We start from the raw sequence: 20,184 nt of genomic DNA, 5'->3' as shown, positions 1-20,184 counted from the left end.
TTTTTTTTTTGTTTTAAAGAGAAAAAACAATAACAAAATAACAACAAAGAAAAACAAAGCAATAAAAATAATACAGGATTTCAAAACAAGATGATAGGTATTAACAATGGTTGTTATATTACCTATTATGAACAACTTCATCAGGCTATAGAAGAAATCAGATGAGCAATAATCTCTCAGGTAAAAAGAAATGACAGCTATAATAAAGAATTGTTCAGTATGTCTAAAGAAGACATAGATAAATAAAAGAAAAGTATAGGAAAATGATGGAAACCTTGAATGAACAATATAGGAAAGAATTAGAATGCATGAAACAGATTCAATGAGATATTCAGGAAATTTAAAATTCCATCGAAAGCTGGCAAAACTGCTTGAATGAAGCTGAAGATAGAACTTTCAGACCTTGAAGACAGCATTACAGCTAATGATCATGAAAGGAAAGATCTCTTAAAAATAAGAAGAAACAGGGAATAACAATTCAACAGCTGCAAGATGTTGCAAATAAAAACAATGTAAGACTAATAGGTGTCAACGAAACAGCAGGAGGCAACCCAAATGACACAGTGAAGAGTTTTAAATCTCAGTTCTGTGTGAAACCCTTTGGGAATTATGCAATGGTTTAAAATTTGGTCTGCCCTTTAAGGAGTTTTCAAGGTAGCTCTTAGGAGTTAAGGAATACTTCAAAAAGAGCCATGATCAAGTGGACAAGAAATAAGGACCATGGGGCTGGGGATTTTGCTCAGTGGCACAGCGCCTACCTGGCAAGAGCAAGGTTGTGAGTTCGATTCCCGGTACCGGAAAAAAACCAAAAAAAAAAAAAGAAAAAGAAATGAGTACCCTCATGGTGCCAGAGCCAGTGCTCTGCACAGAGCATGTGTGGAATTTGATATGAATCAAGAGAACTCAGTTTAGTCATTTGGTTTGGACTACTAGTTTTCAGATTTACTAGAAAGGCTTTAACAACCAAAGGCATACTGTACCAGTGCTTCTTGAATTTATATGTGCATAGATAGATAGCTTAGGGATCTTACTAAAATTCAGACCCTAGGTTGAAGGTATAGCTCAGTGGCATACCACTTGCCCAGCAAGACACTAGATTCAATCTCCAGCACTGGAAAATAAAAATTTTAAAATGTCAGTCCTGATTGAGGAGATTTGAGTTTAGGCCTCGAGAATCTGCACTTCTGATACGGTCTAGGTGTGCAGAGGCTGCTGGTAAGGGTAGTGTGCTGGGAGTGGTTACCTTTTGCTGCATAATACTGTCTCAGAACTCAGTGGCTGAAAGCAACTGCTTTATTATAGGCCCTGCTATGAGTCAGAAATTCACATCGGTCTTGGCTAGATGTCTCCCTTGGTGTTAACTGGGGTTTCTTTGTCTTGCTCAGTAGGAAGCTGGGAAGGCCAGCATGTTCAAGATGGCCTCTCCATATACTGGACATCTTGGTAGGAGTGGCTGGGAGTGTGGTCACAGCGCAGACTGGCCCCGTCTCCAACTAATCTTGGGGCTTCTTAAATGGTGGCTTGGGGCTTTTAAATGGGAGTCTAGAACTCATACAACATCACTTCTATCACATTTCTATGGTCAGTGCTGTCATGGGGCAGCTTAGATTCAACAGGACAAAAAATTAAACTATACCTTGGATAAGAGGAGCACTAAAAGTTTGTTACCTTTAACTCATTATGGGCATCTAGGGAGTATTTGAGATTAGAGAGATGAGCAGCACAAAAGTTATTCAAGATGGCTAGGACAATATTGGAGTAAGAAATTAAAGTTGGGGTTTTCAAATGTCAAGAGAAGCCCAGATTACATCTATTTTTGTTTTAAAAGAGACCTAACATATTACAAAAAGCAAGTTGAGAAGTGGAAAGTCCAGCTATACATATTGTGCTAGATTTAAGTTGTTACCATTTAAAAATTAATGTTCTTATATAACACACTTAAGAAAGCAATGATTAACCATGTCCCCCTCTGCCTGATATTTTGATCATAATTGATATGAGGAGGGACCTTGGCATCACTGTTTTGAAAAATTGCATGATAAAGTCCTTTTAGCAGCTAGGATTGTAAACCACAGGCTTAGGTAATACTCAAACTAAAGTTGGAGAAGTTTACCCTTCTTGAAACATGTGACATTATTTAAAGTAAAGATCACATAGTGTCTGACTTCAAATATGCAGAATGAATGAGTTCTTCTGGCATTCAGTGACTTCCAAACTGCAAACAATTACAGCTCTTCATTCTTAAATTTTAAGTTAACTCCTACACAGGTGTTGTGACAAATTCATTTGTAATAAAATTTGCCTCCAATTTCTAAGGCTATCTAATGCTAAAGATGGTGGTCACATCTGAGAAAAGTTGTTCAACAGTGATTAGTGGATATTCTCTTAGGGTAGAGCATAGGATGAAAGTGTTGACCTTGCTATCAGAGGCCTGTCCAATGGTTAGAAACCAAGCTGTGCCCTGAAATAAGGCTCCAAATTGATAGGCACAAAATCAAATCTCACCAGGATTGTTTTCTAGGTGCCCTGCAGCTGGCTGTATTGTGTAGTGTCAAGTCAGAGGAAATGTAGCAGGAAAGATTTTCGCTTTTGTTGTATTTGGGAACCATCAAAAGAAAGCTAATAACAAATTTCATGGCAGAGATTCAGTGATACAGAAAGAACTCTTACGTACAGAAATAACCTCTACTACTTATGTCTGCCTTCCTTCTCTGCCCATCTCTCTTTCCTGCGCACCTCCATTTTCTGCTTGCAAAACCATTCACTGGATGTCTCACTTTATTATTTCCCTCATCACACCTCTTAAATTTAAGTAAGGGAGCCTCCACATGCAGAAGGTTGATGTGGTGGAGCTTGTTTTCCTTTCAGGATAAATCATAGATTCCCACATTATTTATCACCATCATGACTGTTGTTATCTGTGTATTACTAATAACATTTTTATATTGATTGTTAACTCATTTTTCAGGTTCAGTTTCATCCCTAAGCAATGGTTTCTATAAAATATGCCGTTACTTGCTGTATTCATGCATTTCTTGTATTAAAAGAAATCTATTGCCAATAACATTTTTCCATGTTGGCCCATACACGTAAAATACACTTCGGAATAGGACAATCCCATTTTCTTGTAAATAGCACTTATATTCTTTTGTGTGTAAGTGGCAGTGCAACCAAATTTGATGACTTTGCCCCCAAAATGGAGTATATAAATCCCCAGCAGAGAACATGTATGGGCTGCAGGTACCGCTTAATTTAGATCAGAAACTGTGTCCCTTTACCTGGATGCATCTCGCAGTTTGTCTCTTCCTATGTGATGATTTTCAGGGTCAGTGTGTCCCCCAATTCTGGTGCATTCTCTAATGTTTTTATACTCAGAGCATTATGACACTGTGGTGGATGGAAGACAAGGTTTGGTAATGGCATGAATTGAAAAAGTTCCAGAATTGAGTTTCAGTGGTCCTCACTCACTGGAGTTGCAGTAATTATTGTGCTATTGAAATGCACTGGCTGATATGGTTTCATCCCATTGAGGGGTCAAGTCCCTTTTTGTCCTGTAAGCAGCTCGGCTAGCCAAAAGAGGATGTGGTTCTTCCAAAGTGTAACTTGTTTTTTTTTCTCCCCAAAATAAAGAATACATACGCATGAGCAAAACCAACAAATACTCACCGTAGAATTACTGTGTTTTCTTTCTCCTGACCAGTACGTATTAGTATTGTGGATGCATTCTTCTCATCATCCTCTGTGTCCACTTCACGTCTCTAGTTGTGGAGAAATGTCTGTTTATATCTTACTCCAAAAGCCTCCACATAATAGAAAACACATAACCTTACAAAAGAGGAATACAGTGCTTGGTATCCTTGATGTTAAAATTGAAGGAAGAAATAAACTAAGTAGACTGTGTTACATAATTTACACACTTCTCTATAACAAACATTCAAATTTTCTTCTATGATATGAATCTTAGCATATTTATTTTAGCTTATTAGTAATAGTCTCACAGCTGTAGTTATTAACAAATACTATACTATTATGCTTTGTATAGATGACCTCGTTTGGACTTCATGTTCTTATAAGTTAGATTTTATTTTCCGGGTAAGAAGAACAGAAGGCTCAGAAACATTATTTTACTTACACAACTTGCAATTTACACAGCCAGAAAGTGACAGAGATTGAATATAAACTCAGTTTTGCCAACTCCAAAAGCTAAGCACATCTGAATAGAGACACAGCTATGAAGATAATAGTCTATATTGTCAACTTGCACTCTGGTATTTTGAAGCTATTCCTTGTAGAGTAAAAACAACCTGTTTCAACTAAATGTGAAAATTTTTTGCCATTAATAGTTAGCCCTTGACCCTTACAATTTTTATCTAAGCAGTAAAATACTCTGTAGAATCAATGAACATTTTGGAAAAAGTATGAATCAGTATAGCTATCTTATGTATTGTTTATAGCAAATTAGAGTCTGATTTTAATTTTTCATTTTCACATCTTTGGCTTAAGAAAAACCCTATTTGATAAAAGTAAAGCACTATCTAACTCTTACTGAAATCAATGAAAACAGGATCACATTTTCATCTTACACTTGGGAAATTCTTCTTGGAGCAGTTACCCCAAGCATGATGGCTGTGTGCAGCATGTCAGATGCTGCAGCAGGAGGGCTCCTCATTCCTGAAGCAGAACTCAAAACACTGTGGAATAGAATATATTGAGCAGAATCTTAGAAATGGGAAGGAGAGAGCAATCCACAAAACGAAGAGTTGAAAGACAGTTTTGAAAATTGTTAACGCATGAAAATACATTAGAAACATATCCATTCTTAGTCACAGTCCTCTAAAAGTTGTTTGAACATAAGTACAATTATACAGAGATTTAACACTATTTATAACTTATTTCTTAATTTTGTGCATCTTTAGGAGTGTATCATCTTTGAAATTAACTTTATGTTTATTTAGAATAAATATGATATGGCCTTTGAAGCTTTTAAATTTTAGTGTGATGATGTACTGAGCTATTGGGGTAGGAGGTAAAGAGGAGCTTTGATTTGAAATTCCTCCTCCCTGACACTGTAAAAATACAATGGAATACATTGTAAGAAATGTGACCTCAACTTAGCTACTTTATAAAGAAAAAAATAAAAAGACCTTGAGAGAAAATATTTTTAGCTTTTCTTAACAATTTTACTTACTCATCAGAATTTAGATTGTAAAGAATCTTGTCAAGAGAAGCTGCCAAGTGACTACATTAAATGCTGTTATTGACTACATATTTCATTTTTCATGCATCTGTGTTTTCTTTTGTTTTTATAGAAATCACTAATCTATTTGATTTTTTAATTCCTTTTTAGTTACATTACTGAGTTCTTGGAGCATTACTCTTCTTAAGGCTTGTTAAATTGTACCAAGAATATTTTAGTGTATATCACGGTTTCATGTTTTGTTTTGCTTTGTTTTGTTTTGCTTTGTTTTGTTTTGCTTTTGCAGCTCTCACCCTCCCCCAGTTTTATATGATTTAGCACTGGAGATAGGTTTTAACTTTGGAGTTATATTCACAATAGTTGGTTTAGGCACTATCCAATCAGAATGAACTCCAAGAAATCCTAACGGCCACCAATTTTATTACAAATAAGTGGAAACAGTTTAGAACTTCCATCTTCATGATTTTCTCAAATTAAAATTTTTTTCTTAAAAAAATATAAATAAATAAAATTGTTTTCTTGGCTCTACCTCCTTTTATAGATGAGTTTATTCTAAGGCACATGAAATATACTCCCTTTGTCCTTTTTTATATGTGGACCCAAATAGCAATCCATTAGACAATGTAAAACTAGATAGATAACTTGTGTATTAGGCAATTTAAAAATTTGTTGAATAGTGTATAATCATGTAATTTCCGTTAAATATGGATTCCAGTGTTCGGGCTTTTCATCTCACCATCTTCAGTGATCTTTGAACAAGAGATTCAGACAGGAGTAAGAAATTCTGTGAAATTGCACATGATTGGTGTCACTGTTCATAAAGACGCAGGGATCTGTGAAATCTCTGCAATTCATAAAAATGTTCTTCTTTTGAATAGCCACACTTTACCTTGCGTATCTCCAGATGAAATGAGATTAAAGTGGTATAATTTTCATTTATTAGCACAATTGAGAAATTTTAAAAAAGATGCTAAATTATATGTTTCACTTCTTAATCGTATGGCGTGCGTGTTTAATCTCCTTTTATTAGCTTTGTTCATAGGTATTGGTAAGTTTCTGATTCTCTTCTGGTAGTGCTGTCATGTTTTGTGGTCACACTTCATTTTATACTCAGAATCTGGCTTTGTTTTAGACAGAAGAGCTGTATAGAATACTAGGGACTAGATAATGTTCATACAGTTAAAAACAACACATGGAATCAAGTTGAAGTAGGAAATGAGTTAAATGTAATGAACTTCTTTTTGGTCCTCATAGTCTGTGATTCTTCTGTAAACATTTCTAAAGATTTTTTGTTGTTGTTGTTGTTGTCCATTTGTTTAGGGAAAATGGCAGTAAAATAAAGTAGGCAAAGTTTATTTCTTTGGTCATAGTTTTACTTACCTTAGTGCGTTTCTTTTTTTTCCTGTATAGGTTATGACTTCTGTTCTGAGAGGCACAACTGCATGGAGAATTCTGTTTGCAGGAACCTGAATGACAGGGCCGTGTGCAGCTGCCGTGATGGTTTTAGGGCTCTTCGGGAGGACAATGCCTACTGTGAAGGTAATCCTTATAATGATGTGTAGCTCAGCTGTATAAAGTTCCTAGGATTACTGCATGCAAAATGTATTAAAATCCTAGGTTGTCAAATTGATGGACCCATTAAAAGCGGTGAATTTAATTTGAAGCATATTAATCAGCTAAAAATAATTACCTTTCAAATTAAAGTTTTTAGCTATCTGCTATATGTCAGACTAATAAGTTAATATAGCTGGTTTCTTGAATTAGAACAATACTTCCACTGTGAAATTGCCTTCTTTTTCATAATTAGATATTCAGATAGCTCACATATTGACATGATTACTGTGGCTTGCAGTTAGAATTGTAGTTAGATTTTTCCAGACAATGTTGTATAACAAAGGCAATCAATTGACAGGAAGATCAAATACATACTGCTATGTTTTGTTTGCTACTGTAAGTAATCTCAGTGGTTATATTTATGCTTGGTGGTATTTAGTAAATAGTTCAAATGGAGTAAATCATTTCCTAGTTACTCTTAAAATTTCTAACTAATATCCCAGGTATTTTATTCTCTCATGGAGACCAAACTCAGTCATTAGGCCCATAAAATTCATTTGGCTTTGGCTTTACCTGTTCCTACAGATGCCAGAAGTTCATGAGATGCACTTTATCGCTTCTCCAAGGCATAGCGTGAAATCATTACTGTTACTTGTGCGACTGACTACCGGGTCTTGCAGATGAGAGCATTGATTTGGTGGTGTTTAGGTGTTAGGAGGAGTTGGAGGATTCCAGATTTACTTCTTCCAAATATCAAGCACACAGTGTAGGTCCTTACAAACCGACAGCCCTCGAGCATAAACATGTAACCTCTGCTTGTACACAGGATGATTTGTTACCCTTGGGAAACTACTTCCATTATTTCCCTTAGTTTTATTTTATTTTATTTTTTTTTATTTTAAAGATAAAAGGAGGGAAACATTAACAGACATACAACATTTTACAACATATCACAAGCACAATACAGACAATACAGAGTTACAAACAAAGTGGTAGGGAATTAACAATGGTGGTTGTATTACATATTGATATCTTCAAAGTGGCTTCTCATGAAAACAGATATAGACATGCAATACTGGTCAACCAAAACTCATTGACAGTTTCTTTCAGCATAGAAATAGCTTCCCTTAGTTTTAAATAGACTTTTTTCTGTCTTAAATTGACGTTCATTTTTTAAATTGACCATTAGATCATTTCTCTAGTGATTCTGATTCAGTCCTAAAGGGAATGTTCTATTTTTGCTGAAGGAGGGACACCTGGATTTCTTCATTTATTTGTAAGACAGACTTATTTAAAATAAGATTTTATATAGGAGATATATTTTACTTACTGACGCTTATTCAGATATAATGCAGAAGTTAACTTTCTTAGTAAAATAATGTATTTTCATCATAATACTTGAGATTTCTAATCTGTACAAATCTATACTGGTATTGTTAGTTCGTGTGTAAAACCACATGATACAAATTCATAGAAGTCTGTCTAAATCTTAATTTTATGATTTTTTTAATCTTGCACTGCTTCTTTTGTTGTTAAGTATATTCTCTTACAAAGTAAATATTTAGTGAGCCAATGTTGTATACCAAGTCTTTTTCTAGGTACTAGGCAGTAAATGGTGGACAGAAGTAGAATGTTCCTGTGCTTCGGAACTTTGCATTTGGTTGTGGTCGTAGGGTGCTTGGGTCACCATAGACAAACAGAGAAAATGATTGCAGCCAAAAAATATTAAGAAGAAAATGAGCAGGATGATGTGCTAGAGGTTGGCTGGGGATTCATTTAGATGGAATGTCAGGCTTTGGGTGAAAGTCGAGGAAGGTGATGATTTACCTGAGACTTGATAACAAGGAAACAGTTGTGGGACAGAACATTCCAATCAAAAGGAATAGCAAATAGAAAGGTCCAAAGTAGGAACAAGTTCAAAATATTCTCGAAACAGCAGAAAGGGCAGGATGGTGAAGGAGGCAAATTATAAGATTCAGTAGGAGAATTAAGGTGGGGCCCGGTAATAGGGAGAGCTATGAGGACTTTAGATTTTTGTTTCAAGTAGAGGAATGGCACAGTCGCATTTGCGTAGAAAAGGGAGGATAGCTGCTGTGCGGTAGGTGAACTACAAAATGAGGTTTGTTGGGGAGAACAGAAGTGTAAATAGCTGGAAGACTATTGCAGCAGTCACGGCGGTCTTGGCGGTGATAGAGCAGGTGGATATGAGGAAGGCATGTTAACGGCATGTTTTGAAAGTAGAAACTGACAACGCTTATGGGTAATTAATTGTGGTGCAGAGTTAAAAGATCCGGGAGAGCCCAAGTGTGGAGTCTGAGCAATGTCTGGGTGGTTCTGACATGAGACGAGAAATAATCTGAAGACAGAAGCTTCAGACTTACACTACATTCTTTGTGTAAATTGTATCAGTGTAACTTATTAAAATTTATTTAACCATAAAGACTAGGTCACTCGGTTTTCATGTGCAAATTTATGTGTAGCATTAATTGACAGCTATTTTCCATCTTGAATATATCATACTGAAAGAAATGTTTTCCAACTTGATGGTATTTATTTGCCATTTAAAGATACACTCTTCAAAATTAACAATGATGGAAAAGCTTGTTGGTTTATTGCAGAGATCTTGAATTTTTTCCATATCAGGGCGTCTAATATTATCACACTTTTCAGTCATTCCATGTTATACGTAATTTTGGTTTTAATGAGTTTTGCAATAATCTTATCGGATTTGGTTTTCCTTTCTGTGCTAACTTTGAGGGTGTTTTGACTTTTTAGAATCAATACTTTTGTTTATGTACTGTTCCATGATATGTATCAACCTTGGTCTTATAGAGTTCTGATCCTGTAAAGTTAGACTTGTCATTATACATAACACTAAGCAAGTGATAGTTTGTAAGTAGCATAAATTCTGTTTGCCAAATTTCTGGGGCTGTTTTAATGACACGGCTATAAAAGATAGTATTGATTTTTACTGTGGTTTGCTTAATGAGGGCTACTACAGCATTGCTAAAGATTGGAGTTCATTTATTAGTTTGACAGATATTCATTGAGTACCTACTTTGTGCAAGGCTAGATCTACAGCTGAAGCTATAAATGGAAATATGTGTGACTGATATTCTCTTAGGCAAGAAAGATCATTACCCCAAAGAGTAATTGCAAATTTGGCCAGTACTTGGAAAGAGAAATACATTAACAGGGAATCTAATCTAGGTAGTTGAGGTGGTGTTAGGGAAAGTTTTATTTCAAGAAAAGAGTTTAATTCTGAAAGCTGAAGGGCAAATAAAAATCATCTAGCCTTAGAAGGTAGGATGGGGGGAAAGAATCTCTCTGGAGGAAGAAAGAGCTGTTCAAATTAAGACTCTGGATAGAAAGAAGCACCCTTTAAAACAGAAGGAAGTCCAGTAGCTGGAGACAGAGCAAGGGAGAGGTGCCCGATGGGAAACAGGACCTTGAACGTCACACTAAAAAAGAAAGGTTTCATGTTAAGTACAAGGGAAAGCTGAAGAAAGGATTTAAGTAAAGAAGTGTCATGATCATGCATGTGTTTTACATAAATCAGTTGGGATACAGGGTGTATGAGGAATAAACTGCATGCAGCATTAGTGCAGATTGGGTAGTGGAGGAGAGGCAGTGACAATGCACCTTACAGTTCAGACGGGGAAGCATTTGAGAGCTAAACCCAGCCAGTTCTCATGATTCACTTGTGATATAGATGATCGAGGGTGAGATTCAGAGGTTGATTCCCTGGTTCATGGCTTAAGAAATAGGGAAATACAGGTGCTTTTCACTGAAGGAATAGCGTGGGTAGAAAGTCATGTTGGGTTTGTAGTATTTTTGGGATATCTGATTTAATAGACTTGGATGTGGCCTTCAGGAAAGTTTAAGTTGGACGTGAAATCTGAGATCCTTTACTATACATAAATCGTTCTTGAGGACATAGAAGAGATTACCTGCAAAGATTTTCTTTCAGAAGTCAAATCTGTTTTATTATTTTTTTTTATTTTAAAGAGAAAAGAACAAAAACAAAATTGGAATGTTTTGCAGAAAAGATGTTTTGGCAGTAGAGACAGGAAAATTGTGTCTGAAAGGTAGGAGAAAAGAGAAGAAAAGCCAATGTCGTAGAAACCAAGAGATCTGTCTTCATCTGTCTTCACCCAATTTCTATTGCTATGACAAAGTACTGGAGACAAGATATTTCATGAAGAACAGAAGCTTATTAGGCTCACACTCTTGGGGGCTGTGAAGTCCAAAAGCATGGCACTGGCATCTGCTTACCCTCTGCGCCATAACACTGCAGAGGGCGTTGTGTGGTGAGACAGAGCAAGCATGCCAGCTTGGGTTTCTAGTCCTGTCCTTAAAAGCCGCTAGTGTGTAGCACTGCCCTCATAACATCATTTAATCTCAGCTACCTTCCAGAGACCCTCCCTTCAAATACCACGAACACATCATTTGGGGCTTAAATTTCTAACACATGAACTTGTGAGGCACACAGTCAAACCCTAACAGCTTCTGCTAGATCAAGGAAGATAAAGACTGAAAAATTTCCTTTGCATTCAACCTCACAGGTGGCACTGAAGACATTAGAAATGGTAATTTTGATGCAAAACTGGTGATAAAAGCAGCATGGAGTGCGTGGAAAATTGTATAAGGAAAAAGTGGAACTCAGAAAAGAGAGATGACTCTTTTTAGGTGTTTGCTGTGATGGGCAGGTGAGAGAACAGTGGCTGAGGAGGACCTGCAGTTAGAGAAGGGTTTTTATTTCCCACCCCGCTTTGTCCTTGTCCATTATATTCGTTCCTTCTCTCCAGTTTTTTGGCCATGTGGATAACTTCTTGTCCCTGAATGAGATTTGTAGTTCCTCCAATTTTTGTGAACACAGTTTAATATTAGGATTTTCTGACTGCATGGGATGTCCACATCGAGACATAGAGAATCTAAAATAAATGGAACTGTATTAACCAATATAAGTTACACACACACACACACACACACACACATATATATATAATTTCTTTTTGAAATTATATCTTTATCTCCATTTTGTGTCTTTCATTTCTTATAAGTTCTTACTAAATTTTACAATATTTTGCCCTTCATTTGGTTTCATGTCACTGGATAGAATCTATAAAAGTTGTCAAAAATAGGTTGAACATTGTGTTTTCAGAGTAGTTCTTTGCTACGTGTCCTTAAAGTGAAAATTGTGGGACCTTTTGCTGTTTTGACCCTATCTTCTCTCTTCACATTCCACTCTGCAGTACTGTGTTAGGCTCCTCATGGTGTTCTGTCTTAGTGTCTTCAGCAGTCATTCGTTCACTGTCTTTCTCTCTTCAGTGGGAAACACTTTTTGGAGATATCAGGCAAGTCAGCCCATACGTGCCGTGTAACAGAGACTTTCCTGAAAGGGTTCATAAAACCCTTTAAATCGCTGGTGTTTTTCCTATGCAAGCCTTTGGTTTTACACTAAGAAGAGGAAAAATACATTCATGCATACATGAATCATTTATATAATTTCAGCTCACATATCATTGCAGAAATTGATAACATTAATAATTAATAAACTTTAAATTTATGAGATGTTTTTCAAATTAAAAATATATGGGAAATTGTTTGGTATAATCTCACCATCACCCCAGAGTGCATAATCCCTGAGTGTATGCGTGTGTGTATCTGTGTGTGTGTGTGTGTGTGTGTGTGTGTGTGTGTGTGTGCTGTATAGAGATTGAACCCAGAACCTTCACAATGAGCCACACCCCCAACTCAAACATTTTTAATCTTGCTAAGTTGCTAAATTGCTCAGCCTGGACTTGAACTCTCAATCCTCCTGCTTTAGACTCTCAGAGAGCTGGGATGACAGATGCGTACCACTACGCGTGCTTGTAGTTCCTTACTGATAGGACAGTTTCTCTGGGGCTCACTCAGTCGCTTTCATTCTGACTTGCATTGCCGGTGTCAGTGTTCCTGTCATCTTGCGCTGAGGCACGGTCTCCCCATTGTCTCTCCCTACTCCACCCAGCCGAGACCCGTTCACTAGATTAATGCTCATAACATACCATTTGCTCTACTTCAAAGTCTCTCGTGCCTTCGTGTTGCTCACCACATAAAGCTTCAACTCCTCTGCCAGAGTTTCCAGGTGCCATGTCATCCAGCCTAACATAGCAGTTCATTCACTTACCTTTAGCGGAGCATGCTTAGCTATTGTTATCATTTCTTTTGTGCGTGATGATTCATCTGTGTTGTGGGTTGAATGTTGTCCCCTTGAAATTCCAGTGTTGAAATTCTAACCCTGAGTATCTTAGAATATAACTTTATTTGGCAATAGGAGTGTTGCAGGTATAATTTGTTAAATAAAAATGAAGTCATTCTAGAGTAGATTTATCCTACTTCCAAAATGATTGCTGTCCCTAGGCAAACAGATAGTTAAACACAGACACACAAGAAAAGTGCATGTGAACATGAAGGCAGTGTCTGAGCTGCTGGATTTGATCTATGAGTGAAGGAACCCCACTATTGATAGCAGTGAACTAGCAGCTTCATGAGTTGCATGGGACAGATTATCATTTACAAGCTCAGAAGGAATCAATCCCCTCAATTCCAATCCGACGCTTCTGGCTTCCAGAACAGTAAAACAATAAATTTTTGTTGCTTACATCACCCCATTTGTTCTACTTTGTTATGGAAGCCCTCACAAAATAATACAACCTGAGAGGAATAGCTTTTGCTTTTTGGTTCAACCGTCTATGATTTAATCATTTTTTCTTTGAAGATTTCCCTGATAAACTTAATAAGCATAGGTTTAAGTCTTCATATCCTCTCTTATTTTATATAATTGAACAGTTTGCACCTTATTTTCTACTGGTCTATTGCTGATTGCTCAATTATAGTATACTTTACTATACTGTGCTATTTGTTGATGGATTCAGATATGGCTGTCTGTATATGATTCCAGAAACTGTAATATAACTGTCTTGTGGTCATAGAATGATTATTTTCCTCGAGTTATCATAAACTTTTAAAATAGAGGCTATGCAGGCTTAAGAAATATTTGATTATTGATGATGTGAAGTGCTGACATGTACAGAATGGATGGACACCTTTGGGCTACCACATCATTAAAGAATGACTCACGATAATTGAACTTATTGAACTGTTTTTATATTGCACCTAAGAAAGTGTAATTGTGACATTGATTTTTGTGGCTAAATGAAGATTTAAAAAAAATTCCAAGTTGTTGTACATTGGACTTCAAAAGAAATGTATTCATTTGTGGCATTATTTATAAAATTATAATGTGCTGCTAAGTCATAGGCATATTAAGTGGACCTTAAAACCTAGAAATTTTCCCTTCTGTACCATTTCTTTTACCAAGCATGCTGAAGTTTTATCTAAGACTTTAAATCTATCTATTATTTGTAAACCAACCAACTTGAACTTGAAATGTCTAATATGTACAAGATGCTAAGTTACATGTGAGTTGTATCTGGACACTGGAATCGTAAACATTATTTTTAGCACCTTCTATGGGCCAGATATAGCAAACTCTTGAATGTAAAGTGTAAATTATTTTTAGGAGGCACTTTCTTTTCTTTTTTGTACTGGGAATCGAACTCAGGTCCTTGTGCTTGCCAGGCAGGCACTTATGCCACCAAGCTATATCCCCAGCCCTATGTAGCCACTTTCAATATCTATTGTCTTTTTATTTGCCCCTTTGGATCAAAGAAATATCGTCTCCTCCCCCATCTCTGTCTTTCTAATGCTATCTTTTGGTTAATGATGCTTCTTCGATTTGATCTTGTTCTGCGTGTAAGGGAATTCTAGACTATATGCAAAATAAAGTGAGCCTAACTCAATGAAAAATAAGTAATTAAAACATTACTTTCCATTGTTTATTCTTTACTGTTGCAGGTTGTCAGTAGGGCTATTATAAAGACAAACAACTGCTGTACTAACAACTATATATTTCATTTGGAGGCATTAAAAATACCTTTCATATGTATCATCTTATTTCATCCAACAGTCTTTTCTAGTCAAGAAAGCTGAAGAGCTCAGAGATCAAACGATGTTCCCCAAATCATTTACCCAGACAGAAAGCAGTAAATTCAAGATTTGAATTCACATTATCTATCTTCAAATCCTGCCTGGATTTTTTTATTGCTTTTAATTTACCTACTAGGCACCTAATTCTTTTTTACAAGTGAGAGTAGTATATATTTTTCTTTAGAAAGACTTTTTAACACATCTGTCTAAAAAGTCAGATGTTTCTGCAAAGGAGACACATTTGTAGTTCATCCAGAAAGCAGCTGGGTGGCGTTAGATGGCATTAACTCATTACTGCAAGTTAATCCTACATGATCTCTCTCCCCTTCTCCTACCCTTTCTTTTCTTCCCTTCACTTTCTCTTTCTTCCCTTGTTCCTTCCTTCCTCTCTTCTTCCTTCCCTTTCTTCCTTTGTGCTCTTGATCCCTCTCTTTTCTAGTTGCTTTCTATCTCACAACTAATTCATTTACTGATGGGTTCCTGACATAGCCTGCATCTGCATATTATTAACTATGAAATACAGAAGCAGTTTGACAGGATTCTTTTAACAGTAAAATGAGTGATTTTAACGGTAAAACTCACAGAGTTGCTCCAAGAGATACTAAGAGAAAAATGTAGAATGAGCTGAATTCTTTGATTGCAAACCCAGCAGAGGAGTCCCCACTGGAGCTAATGGAAGGCCTGCTAACAGAGCGGGGATAAATGATCTAGAGAACCAAGCCTTATGGGACTAATTAGGGGATTCTAGCAGACACTGTAGCTCCCAGAACTATAGCTAATGATGCACTCTCTGCAGTGTGTTATGATAGAATTTCTTAAATTAAAAAAAGTCCAAGAATACTGTATTAGTCATGGTTCTCCAGAGAAAAAGAACTGATATGATTTATTATTATACGGAATTGGCTCACTGATTTTTGAGAAGTCCCAAGATCTGCCGTTGCCTGGCTGGGCCTCCAGGAGTGTGGTTTCGGTCTGAGTCCCAGAACTTGAGAACCAGTAGAACCAATGGTATAAATTCAGTCTGAGGGGAGAAGAAGATCAAAATCCTAAGTGAAGCAGATGCGCAAGTGGAGCTTCTCTCGAAGGCTGGCCTTGTGCTCTAGTGAGGTCTTCAGGTAGGTGAGGCTCCCTCCTATTAAGGAGAGTGATTTGCTTAATCTAAAGATTCTCATATTAATCTCATTCACAGATACATTTAGAAGAACGTGTGACCATATCTGATCACCCCTGGCCCAGTTAACCATCAGAGACAGAGACAGAGACAGAGACAGACAGACTGGAGGGCAGAGAAAGAAAGAGAGAGAGAGAGAGAGAGAGAGAGAGAGAGAGAGAATGATCTGACATTTCCAAATATGAGTTGGCCTTTTAATGGCAGCACCTACCCATCTAATCAAGTGGAAAATTTGCCACATAAAACAACTTTTAAGATTAATATATGAAAACATTAAAGTATTTTTAGGTGTTGAGGAGCACATTTATAATAATAGGGAAATAATGACCCCCCCCCCTCCAAAAGTTGTTCCTTCTCCAATTGGCTTTTCGTAAGCAAGTTCTGAAATCTCTACCGCGTGACACTGCTGAATGTGAGCTCGCCTTAGCAGTTCTTCTGGGCTCGGTTAGCACTGCCTGTGTGATGCTGACCCTCAGCTTTCCCTGACTCGACAGCAACTTCCAGTCGTTTGTACTTGAACACCATTGTTGCAGCAACGGTTCCTATGTAACTGAGTCACCCGTGGAGGCCGGATGCAGAGACAAGCACGTTTATTGGGGGCCGGCGGTGGGTACCCAGTACATGGCTGAGCATCGACCCCGAAAGGCAGGAAGGGAGGATAGTTATACAGTTCTAGTTCCGGGTCTAGTGCCGGGCCTATGGGGGGTGGTGCAGCTGATATGACTGAGTGCAGCTATAGAAAGACTACAAAGCATATGTGCAGCTCGTGACAAAGGAACAAAAGTGTCCGACATTTTACACAGGGCACAAGTCTTATGACAGAGCATGGGGTGGTATCAGGTTAGATAACTATGACAACATTTACAAGAAACAAACTTAAGGAAACAGAAACTTAAGCTTTAAAATGGCACTAGAACACAAAATGGCGTTGGTTTAGTTTTCTTTCCCAGATCACCGTGAAGATATTCAAATCAGAGGCAAGGGGGCATACTTTTTTAGTTGAAGCAAAGGTCTCTTTCTGATATGAAAGGACATTTACATTTTAAAGTCAAACTTGATAAAGAATGAAACGTTCCTGGATTTCTCTCAAGGTGTGATTTCTCATGTAAAGCGTGCAAAAATTCTCATGCTTTGAGGATGGAAGCTTCTTTTAAAGGGACAAAGTTGAAGAAGCAACCAGTACTACCCATACACTGTACTTCTTAATCAACATACCACTGTTGTGTGACTTTTTTGGCCAGCTTATTTCCCCCCTAAAGATACACACCACTTGAAAATATTCATATTTAACTCTGTTGGAATTTGTGATTGCTTTAAATGACACATCAAAGAAGAAATAATAACTTTAGTCATTAAGTAGTAATATATATACAGTGTATGTTAAATATTCTGTTCAATCTGGTGGATGTACAGGCTTTTGGGAACTTGATTTATGGTTGTCTTCTATCATTGGACTTCGTACAGAGAATCTCTTTTTAACATGCGTTTATTCACAGTGTGTTTTGAGCATGTACTTTGTACCAGGCCTACGAATTGGTGCTAGCTATAGACCCGTGAGCAAAGCCTTCCTAAACCGTTGTTCTCATGAGCTCGCTTTCTAGCAGGGGTGACATTTATTATCTCTGCCCATTTTCCAGGTACAGATGGACGTGACAATTGTGACTGACGGTTTTGTTCTTTGTTCACATTAGTAGTCTTTTTCTTGTATTCTTTTCATATTTGTAAGAAACCTTCCTGCTCAATGTGTGGACCAGCCCAGAAATGTGCGCCACCACCTGGGAACCTGTGGGAGATGCCACGTCTTATACTTTATCTCCGACTTTCCAAATCAGAATCTGCTTGTTAACAAGATCTCTGGATGATTCCTATGATACAAAAATTTCAGAAGCACTAGTTTAGGGCATAGACTTTATTAATTTATCATCTTAATAATCTGGTATTTCTCCAACACTTTTGAGCCTTATGTTCTTCTAGAGAGGAGTTTTAGTGTTCACACACTCAGTTTATTGCCATCAATATACAAATTAGTTTCCTAATATTATTTCTTAGATTGTGATCCAAGCTATGTCAAAATTCCTTGAGAAGCTTGTTAAAAATGCCCATTCCTTGACACAACCTTATTTCTTTTTAAGTAAGTCAAGGTTGGGTCTCAAAGCTTTAAACATTTCCCAGAAGATTCTTGTCCACATTAAAGCTTGAGAAGGACTGTGCTAGTTCTATATGGATGTGCTTCTAAGAACAGATTTGCAAAAGCAGGCATTATGTTTGAGACTTTAGTTCATATATTCCAGCCTTGAAACATGAATTATTTAACCTGTGGCTCTATTTCTCTATGTATCAGAGCGGTTGTAGTTTAAAGAAGGGTTTCTTAATCTTGCACTGTTGACATTTTGGAGCAGATCATTTGTCCCTGTGACGGACTGTTCTGTACAGTGTAGGATAGTTAGCAGCATCTCTGGTCTCTACCCGCTAGATGACAGTAGTACAGGTGTGCCCACCTGCACTCCCAGTTCTGACAACTACAAGCATCTCAAAACATCGCCAAATTTTCCCTTCAGGGCAAAATTCCTCCTTGTTGAGAATCTTGGCTTAGACAACATAAAGAAAAGGAATGTGGTTATATGTATGATGCCCACTTCCAGTGTGTATATTATTTGATTTTCTTGAGGGCTTTTAGTCTTAGTTATGAGCATATAAGTGCTACCTGGCCTCTGGGGCTACTTTTAACATTCATGTGAATGAGACATAATTTAATAACGGTGAAGAAGAAAAACATATTTACAAAGCTACTGGTAGGGTCCGGGCCCAAAGAACAAAACAGAAGAACATTCTTTCCATTTTGCGGGTCACCTGGAACGTGTTTGCGAGACTGAAGATGCCGCATGTCTCTCAGGAGTTTTGTAGCTTGGAGTTTGAGAGTTCCTTTCAGAGGGGCAACACAGGGACTCAGGAGTCTGTCCCAGCTTTGGCAGAGCCTTAGAGGACATGGAAGCAGCGCAGAGGATCCCAGGGGCAGAGCAGTGGACAGTGAGAGTGTGTGTGTTGATATAGTCCTAAACTTATAAGAATACCAGGGCACATTCAGAAGTAATGGAGAAGACATTGAAGGGGGATGTCAGATTTATCAGTAGCCAGCGACAGTTGTAAACATTACCTATAATATTATTGAATTTCTGGAATGGCTTCAAGTGTTATTTGGCCCAACTGTCCTCACAGATTGTTTACCTTTGCTGTTTTTGTAGTATGATAGAAACTACCTAACATTGACTGTCTTTCAATGTTAAAGACATATGTACAATTGGTACCCTTTTTCTGGTCAATTGTATCAGTACAGGAAATAAATGCTATCAAAGAACTTATTCTGTACACATTGCTTGTACATTCTAGTCCATGCCAGGATGAATGCTTTGAATATTGCTACGTGGAAACACCTGTAATTATTTTTATAAAATATGTTAGAAAATTTGGGGGATTTAGTAAACAGATGAATATAGAGTATTTACACAGATCAAATAAAAATCTCTTCATCTTTGGTAAGTGGGTATAGTTCTGATCTTATAGAAAGAATATTGCACAAGAAGACTTAGATGAAGGCTTACTTTTGCTGTTTACTAACTGAGGGAAATTGTGGTGATCACTTATTTCTCTGAGCCTCAACCCGTCCATCTACTAAGGAGAATGTAGTCTCATGAGATTGTAATGGAAGTGATTTTAAATAAGATTAAATATATAAAAATGTCTTCCAGAAAAAGAAGCCCTTGGTACAAGTTTGCCATTAGACTTATATTTTTCACATATATTTATTAGTGCCATTATGTCAGCCAATTTATGCAACCTGGTTTTATTTTTGGAACTGAAGTATATTAACTTACTGGAAATTTCAAACAGCAGTATTCTTAAACTCCATATGATGATATTGTCTTATATTTGAAGCCAGTTCTCATAAAGCCTTTAGCTACTTCAGTAACTAAGTTACCAGAAATTATTTCCAAAATCAAACTGCTTGATAAGCCAAATTCTTTATTGATCTGAATAATATTCTCACTAGCTCTTGGAGTAGGTATAATTTATTCTAATTTTGTAAACTTTATGATAAATCTAAATGTAAACATGAGAATTCTTTTTTCTGTGTGGGTGTGTGTGTGTATGTGTATAAATGAACAGGAAGTTAAAATGCTTGGTAATTACCTTTGCAAGGAGTTGTTTATTAATATTAGTGTGAAAATGG

At 37.0% G+C, this 20,184-nt stretch overlaps 1 protein-coding gene across 1 annotated transcript in view; it reads left to right on the top strand.

Annotated features, from left to right (window-relative positions):
* Nell2 (neural EGFL like 2) overlaps positions 1 to 20,184 on the top strand; it is a gene marked incomplete at its 5' end in the record, with an annotated part of 379,873 nt that overhangs the window by 160,776 nt on the left and 198,913 nt on the right. The window contains 1 exon segment of the mRNA XM_005406591.2: positions 6,608 to 6,736. Within this exon segment, the coding sequence (XP_005406648.1) occupies positions 6,608 to 6,736 (129 nt within the window).

This window comes from Chinchilla lanigera, unplaced genomic scaffold, assembly GCF_000276665.1.
Source record: "Chinchilla lanigera isolate Chin_1 unplaced genomic scaffold, ChiLan1.0 scaffold00099, whole genome shotgun sequence".
NCBI classification, from domain to species: Eukaryota; Metazoa; Chordata; class Mammalia; order Rodentia; family Chinchillidae; genus Chinchilla; species Chinchilla lanigera.
The sequence above is the reverse complement of the archived record's forward strand: the minus strand, read 5'-3'. Positions and strand labels throughout refer to the sequence as shown.